General features: G+C 43.3%; 3 protein-coding genes across 6 annotated transcripts in view; all 3 read left to right on the forward strand.

Annotated features, from left to right (window-relative positions):
* The window catches only part of LOC125772176 (uncharacterized), a 51,206-nt gene extending 47,786 nt beyond the window's left edge, over positions 1–3,420 (forward strand). For all 4 annotated transcript variants that reach the window (XM_049443627.1, XM_049443631.1, XM_049443629.1 and 1 more), the window contains one exon: positions 176–3,420. In XM_049443627.1, the coding sequence (XP_049299584.1) occupies positions 176–198 (23 nt within the window). In that variant the 3' untranslated portion in view covers positions 199–3,420. The remainder of the gene's footprint in view (positions 1–175) is intronic.
* A 368-nt stretch (positions 3,421–3,788) lies between these two features.
* Positions 3,789–4,709, forward strand: LOC125772182 (EEF1A lysine methyltransferase 2). The gene is made up of 2 exons (XM_049443636.1): positions 3,789–4,141; positions 4,200–4,709. The coding sequence occupies exons 1-2, from the start codon at positions 3,934–3,936 to the stop codon at positions 4,658–4,660; spliced, it is 669 nt and encodes a 222-aa protein (XP_049299593.1). The 5' UTR covers positions 3,789–3,933; the 3' UTR covers positions 4,661–4,709.
* An 838-nt stretch (positions 4,710–5,547) lies between these two features.
* On the forward strand, positions 5,548–12,556 carry LOC125772119 (staphylococcal nuclease domain-containing protein 1). Its single transcript, XM_049443519.1, has 8 exons — positions 5,548–5,840; positions 6,063–6,204; positions 7,235–7,359; positions 7,446–8,573; positions 9,192–10,200; positions 10,673–10,854; positions 11,132–11,258; positions 11,328–12,556. The coding sequence occupies exons 2-8, from the start codon at positions 6,130–6,132 to the stop codon at positions 11,436–11,438; spliced, it is 2,757 nt and encodes a 918-aa protein (XP_049299476.1). The 5' UTR covers positions 5,548–5,840; positions 6,063–6,129; the 3' UTR covers positions 11,439–12,556.
* The last annotated feature ends 562 nt before the right edge of the window (positions 12,557–13,118 follow it).

Genomic DNA, 13,118 nt, shown 5'->3' on the forward strand with positions numbered 1-13,118 from the left:
AAAGCTTTCCTGACTTTTAACTAATATAAATAAAACCACTGAAAGAGCTTTCATTAGCAAATGATATCACGTCGCACTGAAACGGATGAAGCACTGCGTTCACTCTAACAAACCAAATGTGGATTGCAATTTTCTAATTTGTTTTTCATTTATTTCCCTTTTTGTTCATCACTAGGTGTCCGTAAAAATCGCCAGTAAATGCACAACTGCACATGCCATCACAAATTCTACTTCTCAGTTTCTGATCGATGCAACGGCAACAGCAGCTGGGTTAAAATGCTGATCCTTTCTCCCACGGCCCAGGAATCACAACAACATCGGTTGCATCTTCTTGGATTAAATTAAACAGTGTACGGAGCGTAATCTTAATGCAAGATTTGCATCCCCATCATTTGTCACTTACTTCACATGTTTGCAAATGCAAAAAAAGGTGTTTTATGTTTTGTGCAAACTAAACTTCCTCCCGATGGAGACGCATTGTTTTCCACGCCACCGTACCTCGGTTTCCACTCCCTTCCCTCACTTTCTTCGTGGACGGATCGATGGGATCGGTAGCGTTATTTATTAAGCAGATTAAGCAGAGAACATTATCATTCATACAAACGGACATACAAACACAAACAAACACACACAACGCTCGAACTCAACGGAATACACAACAAATAACAAAACTGCATACAGCATAGCATTAGTGGCAAAAGAGTTTTACACGTAACGATTAGTCGATGGTGTGAAGATTATTAAGTAATTGCATTACATACCGGTACGATTCTCAGTGCCAAACGACATAGTTTTCACAACAAAAAAACTTTTACTAGCGGCAACAATGCGGGACACGATCGACGCAACGTTTCGGATGATGTCTGTAAAGATAAACAAATAAAAACACGAAACAAAGATGTTTAAACATTCGAGCCCGAACAAATGGATTGGTGCTGCGTGGTATACTGAGGGTTATACTTTTATTGTGAAATAGATTAAAGTTTGCCATTTTCCAACCACTATCCAGCGGGAGCGCTTAAGCAAACGAAAGCAGTAACAAAGTAAACATTAAAAAAGGAAAGAAATCAGCTCGGAAAATGTGTCAAAACGCCCTGCCGAAATGGTTCACAATGATCGATATCGGTTTGTATGTGTGTGTGTATGTGTAAGAAAACAAACCAGAAGTAATGTATTACAGAAGGAAAAGAAAACATGACGAAACAAATAAAAAATTAAGCACCAGAATAATTCAAATACAGACACAATCAAACAAATGTGTAACATAGAAGAACGTAAAACAAAAGCAAAACAAGAAAGAAACAAACAGCACACATCAAAGGAAAAGGAAACAAAAATAGTATATACACATATATACACAATACAAGTAAATTAGACGAACGAACAATTTGCGCCAACTCCTTCGTAGTTCCTTGTAGCGAAATGTATCGACATGATGGAATATCCTTACATACTTTCTTGGAAATTGCAAAATGAGATGATAATTTTCAATGCTTCTCTGTAATGCAGACGATACTGTGGTGGCGCTAAACACCGAAACATTAAGTATAAAATGGACAGCGGAATTACGCGCAGAAATTAAATAAGTTATCCGTTTCTCTTTAACGCATCCTAACCTTAATAGAAATAAACTAAACATCGGCCGAAATCTGTTGCCGCCGTTCCGTTGTAGACACACACGAAAAAAAACGTTTTTAAAAAGAAGCAAGAGAAGATTGACATAACAGAAAAATCAAATCCATTTGCATTGCAGCATTGCATCAGCAAACCGTAACCGTAAGGAAATAATACGTTTCCGTAGGCAACTCTCTTCATGAAGTTGGTATCATTTTCCTTTCGTTTACACACATGATAGTACGAACAAGAGGAGAAACAGTGGTACCATTCATCTTTCTGCTGTTTGTTGAAAGTTTTACATAGATTTAACACACCGACATTAAACACAAATGCATACACATAAATATTAGGCGGAAGGTGAGCTAAACCATGGCGCCATTTTCCACGAAGAAGCATCGATCGAGAATGGAACTGAGGAGAAGGTAAACGCAGAAAGGGAATGAAACTGATGCTGCATGCGTCGACTTTCCATCACTAATCGCCGTAAGCTGCTGTGGTCTTGTACTATCTTGTATGTTTGATGTTCTCATCTCGAAAGTAAACCGATTATCGATAGCAAGTTAAAAAATATTGTGCGTACGCGAACGGCCGAACGAACAAATAAAAAAAAACAAAACCCAAACAAAGCGACGGTTTTAATGGCGTCCATCAGTCTAACAGCAAAATGCATTCACAGAAACATTCGTAGTATGGAAGTAAAAACAAAAAAACACCCGTTGAACGTTCATTTGTTGCTGTTCCTTAAAAAAACAACAAGGATAATAAAATGGAAAATTTAAACAGGAATGGAAACAACGGACATAATAATAAGTGTTTTGTCAGTTGTAGAGAAAGCTCCTCAATTAAAATCAATAAAACAAAACGAACAGATTACACTACTAACGGAAATAGCAAAAAAAAATAAGAAAGAGCTGCAAAGTAATAGAAACATAAAAAAATGATGGAGATGCAACATTGGAAAACCAAAAACCATAAACAGAATGTAAAGGCCAATATAAATTAGATAAATATATATATATACAGACACACACACATATACACGTGAAAACACACACACATTCACAGGCAGATGGAATAAAAAAAAGAAGAACAAAGAAAACAATGGTCAGCTTCAACTGAAGATGATAATCAGACGATAGTACACACTTAACTAGGAAGCGGGAAAAAACAAGAAGAGGAACTTATACAGATATTCTTAGTATTTAACAATTAAACAGTAAAACGAAGCAAACAGAAACAGTTCAAAAGGAAGGAAAAGTATCCAATTTTCAAAGCTAACTTTTTAACGAATTGAGTGTTTGATTTGTTTTGGTTTTTCTTTCATGTTTCAATGAATCGCTTAAACTTTCGCAAATGTACTAACGTTCGGTAAGGACTACAATGTACCATGTGTTTGGAATTGGACAACTGAAGAGGTAACGTTTTAACGTTTGGTGATTCATGTTTCATTCATTACACTCGTAAATTAGCAAGTAAACTGTGTGTGATTTTTTTAACGATCCTTTACATTTTGGTAAACGTGTCCCGTTTACACAGCAGCATCATGCAAACTGTCGCGACAGCTCTTCAGTTATTACGTTAATCGGTTATTCGATATTATTGATCTAAGCAGTATAAATTATATAGAAAACAAACAAACACAAATACAATAACTGTAGCATAAACAATAGAAACAATATTACACACAAAAACACACACACACACACGCAGAGATCGAGCGAGTCGGCCAGCAGCAGCAGAAACATGAAAATTCAAATATCAAATTTCTTAATAAAACATATTCTTTTGTGATATGTTGTACAATGCTGTGGTATTGTTTACATTCTACAATCCGAACATATATTATTTGCATTTAATCGGGAATTGTGAAAGAAATACTAGAGCGAAATAATCCAACAAAATTGATCGTTCATTGCTTCCAGTAACGGTTTTTCAAAACATTTTTTGATTTCCGAAAACTTTCTGACCATGCAATAGCCCACAGTGCGGGAGGTTTGTCTCTACTCGTATTATCACTCTATCATACAAAGTTTAAATTAAATATTATCACTTAGCTAATCATCCTTTCGATTCACTACAGTTTTCTCTGCAAAATAGTAGTTTTTACTTAAAATATTAAACAATTTACAACACTCGTAAAAGCGTACCTATCCATCACGCCGGGTGTGAATTTTGACGTTTAAATGTTTGTCAACATACTGTCCGATCCTTCACAACGCGCTGTTTAATTTTACCAATAACTTTCGCAAACATTTGCAGGTGAAGTAAAGTTTTCTATTTGATGATAATATCGTTCGTGCATTATAATAAGGCAAAATGAGTGACCAAATTGAAGAGTTGGAAGGATCGGAGCTTGGAACAAAGGACTTCTGGGAGACAAGCTACACCCGGGAAATAGAAAACTATCGCGACCACGGCGATGTGGGTGAGGTTTGGTTTGACGAAGATAGCCAAAACCGCATCATTACCTGGATTGTTAGACAAGAAGATGAGATCAAAGCAAGCGATCCAATTATTGATTTGGGTAAGCAAAGAAACATTACGCTACCAGTACGGTATTGATAGAAAATATGCCTTTCCAGGTTGTGGCAATGGTATGATGTTGATTGAACTAGCGCGGGAAGGGTACACAGATTTGACCGGCATCGATTACTCCCCCAAAGCAATAGAACTGTCTAAAGCAATTTGTCACGATCAGAACCTTAACATCAGTTACAAGGTGGTGGATTTGATGTCGGAACCGGAGGTGATGGCATTGGGAAAGTTCAAAGTGGTACACGATAAAGGCACGTATGATGCCATCAGTTTGCATCCAGAGGATGCGAAAACGATGCGAACAAGCTACATCAACAATGTGCATCGGATGTTACAGGATGATGGACTGTTCATACTTACCTCGTGCAACTGGACCGAATGTGAGCTGGTTAAAAGTTTCACAGGTGTTTTCCAATTACGAACGGTGATACCTACACCGACGTTTAAGTTTGGTGGCAAGGTTGGAAGCGTTGTAACGTCCATTGTGTTTGTTAAGAGTCACAACTGATTGTAAACCGGGTAGATTTACATGAGAACAATAAAAACTTTTGCAAAAGCATTTTAAGCGTGTTCTAAGCAAATGTGAAGCAAGGAATGTTGTGGATTAGCAAAATATGTTGTTGTTTTCGAACTGCAGTAATTTTGAAATTTCCATCCATGCTTAAGAAGTGTTGCCAGCAAAAACATCGCATTCATTTTTCAAAAAGCCATTTAAATTATATAGCAAAACCAAATCTGTTGTTTTCACTGTTCAAGATTCACTAAAGAAAATATTTAGCTAGTTTTAAATTTCAGCACAAAATTTATAAAACACGGCATCTACTTACAATTTAAATCACTACTTTGGTTTCTCTCGTAGCATTTTGAACCATGAGCAACCCACCGTGCCACGTTGAGATCACTCCTGTCAATGTTCGGAAAACGTCGCACTTCGGCAATCTCCGGAAGGAAAACTTGGTTTTGAATCCATGTGTTTTCATGTATCCCAACTAGCGCAGTTGAAGAAATATGTTGAAATGGAATTAAATTGCCAACTTTCGATCCAGATTACGCAATTACAGTAAACACGAGTTTATATCAAACTGCCAACCTCTTTTATGTGTTGATCGAGGGAAGGGTTTCGCGAATGAATTTTTCACAATTTTAAATTTCTAGTTGTCTTCACGAGTGTTGAGTTTTGATGAGCCTACAATTGTAAATTATTTTCTTCTAATAAAATTTCCACAAAGACGCAGCGTATGCCCGAACAATAAAAAAACACGTTCTGCTTTTTTGTTTTTCTTTCAATAATTTACGAACGCTTTTTTGACGTGTTGAACTAGCTCAATAATTTGTTGTCTGGGTCTCTGTCTCGCTTGATTTGTAATTGGGCTACGTCTGCGAACCGCTTTTAATTGTTGCTTGGGATCAAATCGGGCAGATATTTTCTCCCATGCTGTAGTGGCGTTTGGTCACAGAAAGTTTCCAAGTTTTCGGCCGTTTTCTGATTCTGGTGCCGTCCGGTGCAAATGTGGTGACCTGGTTACCCCTGCACCCTGAATCCGGTGGTTTCGTTTGTCTCGTTTGCTGAGCTGTCACCGACTGTCGTGTCGAACCCGGTGTGGTACCGTCGTCGTGGTTTTTTTGGTGTGTGATCAGTAGTTCCGAAAGCTGCATCTCACGTACGCACTGTGCTCCTGATCGTGAAGGTATTTCGGGCAAATTCAACTCCATGCAGCCAACTCTCCCTCTATCTGCACCTTTCCACAACTTTCCATTCGATCCCAGACGGGAAGAAAATGTGTTGTGATGTTGTGTTGAGCTGTTCCAGCTCGCTCGTTATGTTAATCAGCCCTCAGTGCCGAGTGTGTAAACCGATTTTTACAAGCAGTTTTCTTTTTATTTCTATCGTCTTTCCCTCAACAACCTAGTGTCGGTATAAGTTTCCGTAGTGACAAAGAAAGATTTGCTGAGCAACGTAGCCCAACGGAACGCAAAATGAGTGCCGCTAATGTCCCCGCCGCCGCCAATCCAGCACCGCCGCCCGTGCTGAAGAAAGGCATCGTGAAGCAGGTATCGTATCACCTTCCACTGCATAGTTCCACGTTGGCCGTGTTTCATTCATAGGCAAGCGAATGATTGCTGATGTTTAGGATGGTTGTCCTGTCGCTTCACCGACGGGGAACAACACAACCATCAAACCATCACTAAATTAACTTCCGGGGCCATCTCGCAAGAAGTATCCTAAGAATCAAAGGGGGAAAATCCATGCTTTTCTTTCATTCGTCAGCGTCTTTGTTGGGAAATCTTAATCCATCGCTTGTTACTATGATGATACGCGTGCTGACACGCTGCGATGTGGCATGCCAAGTTGGCATTATTTTATGTAGCGCTCCCCTCCCACCTTTCTCGCCACCTAATCCACACCTATCGCCCGTACATTCACTCCCCTCTTCGGTTCATGCGGTTGGTCACCTGTGCCACGGTGGAATAATATGCTCGGGGTGCACAAGATAGACGAGATGAAAACACATCCTCCACTGCTTCGACCGACTCGGGGGAATCGCTTGCTGGGTGAAAGGTGTTTGTGTCTCAAGAAGATTAACAAGATACAATCAAAACGAAAAGGATGCGAACGGTGAAAGTATTTTCAGCTGCAGTTGTTTTCCCATTATGCCCCCGTGAAGTTTGCTTCGTTCCATATGTTTGGGAAACAAATTGACAATAGTGAGTTTTTTTTTGTGTGTGTACAGCTGCTACAGGAAAGCAAATTAATTCGCCCAAACCTACACGGAAGAGCTTTTAATTCAGATAATTGACCAACAATTAAAATCTAACCCACCATTCGGGGCCAATTATGCTTAGGACACGAGTGTGTATTTATATTGTGGGATTTAAAACTTTCAACGTGGCCGCTCGGTGTTCAAGTGTGCGTGTGCCATTGGTGCTGTCAGTTGGATTTACACAGGCGCAGGAATGTCAAAGTTTATGTCTCTTTCTTTTCGGGCTTCACGTGGAGTCGGAAGTGTCTTCTCTTCTCCACGAGGCGTCTTCTCTTTAAATATCTTAACGTGTGCATTTTTCTTGGCTTGCTTCTGCTTAGATTCTCTCCGGCGACTCGTTGATCCTCCGCGATAAACCCGTTAATGGACCGCCACGAGAGAAGCAGCTCAATTTTGGTGGCGTTGTCGCACCCAAGCTTGCCCGCCGACCAACCAACGGATCGAGGTAAGTACCGCCATTTCGCTGCACATCCGTCTGTGCACAGAGTGAGGTTATGATAATGTGCGCGTGTTTGCTTGTCCTCTTTCCAGTGACGGTGCGAAGGATCAACCCTACGCGTGGGAAGCCCGCGAGTACCTGCGCCAGCGGTTGATCGGACAAGAGGTATGGTTCTACTCGGAAAGGCCACCGAACGCGACCCGCGAGTATGGCTACGTCAAGCTAGGCAAAGACCTCAATTCGGAGAACATCGTTGAGTCGATCGTTTCCGAAGGTCTGGTGACGGTGCGACGTGACAGCGTACGTCAAACGCCCGAACACGCCCGCCTAATCGAGCTGGAGGATGCTGCGCGCCGGGCACGCAAGGGCCTCTGGAGCGATGCGCCCGAAGGCGAACACGTGCGCAACATTGTGTGGAACATCGACAACCCGAAGCAATTCGTCGACCAGCACGGTGGCCAACTGATCAAGGCGATCATTGAGCATGTGCGCGACGGTTCGACGGTGCGTGCCTTCCTCATGCCGAACCCGCGCGTCTTCCAGCACGTCACGCTCATGATGTCCGGCATCCGCTGTCCCGGGTTCAAGCTGGACGCCGAAGGCAAGCCGGACAACACGACTGAGGTACCGTTCGCGGAGGAAGCCCGCTTCCACGTGGAAAGTCGGCTGCTGCAACGCGACGTCAAGATTCGGCTCGAGTCGAACAGCAATACGAACTTCCTCGGTACGATCCTCTGCCCGGAAGGTAACATCGCCGAATCGCTGCTGCGCAACGGGTTTGCCAAGTGTGTCGAGTGGAGCATACCTTACGTGAAGGAGGGTATCGACCGATTGCGTGCCTCCGAGCGGGAGGCCAAGATGGGCCGTCTACGCCTGTGGAAGGACTATAAACCTCCGGCAGCTTTGGCCAACACCAAGGACAAGGAGCTGGTGGGTACGGTGATGGAGGTATTCAACGGTGATGCCATCTCGGTGAAGGTGGGCACCATCACGAAGAAGGTGTTCTTCTCATCGATCCGGCCGCCCCGCCCGAAGGAGGATGATGGTCCGCGGGCAAAGAACTCTCGCCCCCTGTACGACATTCCCTACATGTTCGAGGCACGTGAATTCCTGCGCAAGAAGTTGATCAACAAGCGAGTAACTTGTACGCTCGACTATGTTGCACCTGCCCGCGATAACTACCCGGAAAAGTACTGCTACACGGTCCGGCTGGATGACCAGTAAGTATGATGTGAAATGTTTCATTTAAATTGGCATCATTTTATTTAAAAAAAAAACAACCCACCATGTATAGGTTAATCACTTGTCCCGTTTAGAATTAATGGAAAGTGTATTGATGAAATGGTGGTAGATGATTCTACGCAATGGTAGATACAGAGTGATGTAGCAACCTTCGGGGAGTATAACACGCTCAAATCGATCTTGCGTTACAGCTATAATTGTGACACCCATTGTATCGTGCTTTGACGTTCGCTTCGGTCGGCCACAGAGGATCGTGGATCGAATCTTGATCAGTCAAGGTAGTTAAAAATAGGATTAAAAATAAGTCTAATAGACTCGGATTATGTTTGTCCACCATATATAGGTTACCACTTGTCCCGTTTAGAATTAATGGAAAGTGTATTGATCAAATGGTGGTAAACTAACGATCGCATTGATCTTTTTGAGTGGTCCTATCCTTCGGGAAACATAGTTGTACTCAAATAGATTGTTCGAAACATTTCACATCAAAGTGAGGAGAAATAAAAATCTTTTTAAAAATCAGCATTATTTCGGTGGTAGAAATAAAAAAAACTATTGTTTCTAACTCCTTTTACAACTTGGTGTCTCCTTTCTAGGAACGTCGCTGAGGCAATGCTGGAGAAGGGTCTCGCCACGGTGATTAACTACCGCCAGGATGATGAGCAGCGTTCGCCCGAATACGACAAACTGCGCGCGGCACAGGAGCAAGCGATCAAGGGTCAGAAGGGTATGCACGCCAAGAAGCAAACCCCGTCGCACCGCATCAACGATCTGACCACGGATCATTCCCGCATCAAGCATCACTATCTGCCATCGTGGCAACGTGCCCTGCGTACCGAGGCGCTCGTTGAGTTCGTGGCGAGTGGTTCCCGCTTGAGGCTCTACTGTCCGAAGGAAAGCTGTCTGGTAACATTCCTGCTCGCCGGTATCAGCTGTCGCCGTTCGTCGCGCCCGGCGATCGGTGGCGCACCGGCCCAGGAAGCGGAACCGTACGGTGACGAAGCGTTGCAATTCACCCGCGAAAAGGTACTGCAGCGTGACGTGAGCGTTAAGATTGATACAACCGACAAGCAAGCGACTAGCGTGATCGGTTGGCTGTTCACCGAGCATAACGTCAATCTGTCGGTGGCACTCGTCGAGGAGGGTTTGGCCGAGGTCCATTTCACCGCGGAAAAATCCGACTACTACCGTGTGCTGCGGGACGCGGAAGCACGTGCGAAGGCACAGCGGAAGAACATCTGGAAGGATTACGTCGAGAAGCCGGCAGCGGAGGAAGAAAAGGACGAGATCGAGGATACGCCGGATGTGAACACGCCCGTCGAACGGAAGGTGAAGTACGAGAGTGTGGTCGTGACGGAAGTGACGCCCGAACTGCAAATCTACGCCCAGCACACGGATCAGGGCGCCAAGCTGGAGGAGCTGATGACGAAGCTGCGCCAGGACTTTAAGGCGATGCCACCGGTAACGGGCTCGTACGCACCGAGACGTGGTGACCTTTGCGCGGCCAAGTTCTCCGAGGACGACGAGTGGTATCGTGCGAAGGTGGAGAAGGTAGAGAAGGGTGGCAATGTATCGATTCTTTACATCGACTACGGCAACCGTGAGGTAAGTATCACGGAGTGGGTCAGTTTGTTGTTGTTGTCGTGTAATCCGCAAGCTCCTTAGATCCATTTCTGCAATTACGAAAGAAATGCTTGAGTCATAAGCTTGCAAGAGCATCTTTAACGCCGAGAGGAACCCTGGAACAGATGATCCTTTGCCGCACGTTCAAACTCCTCTTAAGTGGTTTCCATGCTTACGGCACGTAGTGCGGTCCGTACCATGGAATGCTGAGACAGAAACGCGGCGGTAATATTCTTTTACCTGTCCGTTATTACTGTTTCTTCGTTTCAACCACGGTCCGTGCATGGTGTCGTCAGGCGGAGGGAACCGTACGCTTAGGAAGTGAGAGTGTATCGCAATTGTATCATACGTTCACAGCATTTAGTGGCGTTCCGCTCGGACAGGATTAAAATTCTGAAGAACAGCAAATTGTGCGTCATGCGGTGTACTAATTACAGCTTTACTTTCCACGCAGAATGTCCCTTCGACTCGCCTTGCAATGCTCCCGCCAACATTCATCTCGGAGAAACCGTTCGCGCATCTGTACGTGCCGGCCTTGCTGCAACTGCCGACAGATCCCGACGATCGTGCCGAAGCCGTGAAAGCGTTCTCGCAGGACGTGTTGAACCGAACGCTCAACATGAACGTCGAGTACCGGTAAGTTTCATCAAATTTGGCTAACTAGCACGGGGACATCCTCCGGCAATGGTATGCCAAAGATATGGACTGCAAACAGTACGTTGTCCTGGCCAAATCTTCTAGACCGTTGCCAAAAGAAACGACAGGATCTGGCTTTGTTTGCCTCCGTACCGACCTTCGAAAGCGCACGTAGCGAGTAATGGTACTGCGTGCTGCCTTAAATAGGTTTTACATTCACTAATGTAACAAATGTTCAAGGAGAATTAATAATATAAACCCGATATGTATTTTCCAGCATCACTGGCACTGAGTATGTGACGCTGGTTGATCCCAGCACAAAGGCTGACATCGCTGAGGATCTAATTGCTGACGGTTACTTGATCGCGGACAAGAACAAGAAGGACCGTAGATTGGCCAAGCTGGTAAGTACAATGTGTGTGTGTGTGTGGGTGTATCGTTACACTTGCTTAACCCCTTTTTCTTTGCTTCAGATTGCGGACTACAAGGATGCAGAGCAGAAGGCCCGCAAGCATCACAAGGGCATCTGGCAGTACGGTGATAGCACCGAAGACCAGGCCGGAGAGTTTGGCCTCAGCCGTTAATGGGCCGGCCAGTGCTCTCCCATGCTGTTCACCTAAGACAGTTTCGTCCATTCACGTTCATGACGCCTCTGCCCGTATTCGTTCATCCGCCTGTTGCGCTGCTACAATCCTCTTTCTACTGTATACGTGTTCAACATCTGATCGTTGCTCTCCAAATGCATGATATCATGGATTATGCTGTATTATCTTTATGCATGAAAAGACTGTCAGTTTGCAATGTGTCGCCGTACATAGAAAGGCCAGTGCCGCTAAAGGGCAGGAAACACCACTATCATCTAAATCGTACGGGTGAGACTAATGATCACGATCGATACGATGTGGGGGTGTAGTGTGAAAGTGAGCTTCTGGACGGTTGAACCGTCTTGATCTCAACACTGCATACATGTCACATTCCCACACAATCGACAAGAATTGACGGAACAAGTGGTCGAACGCATAAAATGAATCATTACACACCTGCCTATCGACATAAAATATTAAAAAATACAAAAAAAAATCCACAAGAAAAGTACACTATATAATGTGAGTCAAAAAAGAAGTAAAAAGTGAAAAAAAGGAACGAACGCATGAAGAAGCAACAAATGGTTTGCTCTGGCGCTAAAGGAAGATCACTGCCTGTATATCTTCCACGGTAGATGCAACTCCAGCAAGCATCACCATCAACTCTATTCGTGCTCGAGCCTATCACCTAAACCTGGAATGCGCTAATACTCCGCCACACTGGAATGCGTTTCGAATTCTTTTGATTCCGCGACGCAAAACCCCATTCGCAAAACACGCTCTAGTGAGCAATGTGTAGGATGCTACACTCACACTCGGTGTCCAGAAACAAGAGGGCAACTATAAACATGAGACTGGAGCTAGTAGGAAGCCCACGCCAGAGCAACAGTTGGTCTTTATGGAACGTTCACATTTAGCCATTAGTTTTTGTTTCACAAATATAATATGTGTTTATTTTTACGGTTTACGCGTAACGCATTACATCTTCCATTTGCCTGATTGTCATAAAGAACTCTTTTTTTATTACTTGTTTTCTTTTCCCGCACTATCTTTATTTTGTCTTGGTTCAATACATGGTGAAAATAATAAAAGAAATATCCTGACATGAAACTGTAAAACGAGACTATTTGCAAAAATGTATCCAACGTTAGTGCAGATGCATCCGAAGTATTTTAAAATCTTAATTCATAGTTTACCAAAAAAAATGGTAAGGCAATAGCCTTAGGAAACAGGCAAATAATTTTTAATAATTTATTTAAAATATTTTTTTTTCTTTTTTATATAAAGCATGATTTGAGTGAAAAGGAACTTATTGCAACAAATTCGCATTCAAATATATCACATTTATAAATTTTGCTACATTGCTAAAATGAGGAAAATTTTACATTTTCTCAAACAGGGTAAGGAACTTTGTTTCTCGAATAACTTCCGGCACGGACATCTGAGGGCATGGCCGTCCAAGAAGAAAATGTAGCCATTGGTGTCATCTATCGACCAAAGGTTAAAGATTGGCGATTCGTTGGATACGGACCGAGTTATAGGCAAAACTTGGTGCAAAAATGAGGAAAATTTTACATTTTCTTAAACAGGGTATGGAACTTGGTTCCTCGAATAACTTCCGGTACGGACACCTGAGGGCATGGCTGTTCAAGAAGAAAATGTAGCCATTGGTGCCATCTA

Source organism: Anopheles funestus, chromosome 3RL (assembly GCF_943734845.2).
Source record: "Anopheles funestus chromosome 3RL, idAnoFuneDA-416_04, whole genome shotgun sequence".
In the NCBI taxonomy this organism is placed as follows: Eukaryota; Metazoa; Arthropoda; class Insecta; order Diptera; family Culicidae; genus Anopheles; species Anopheles funestus.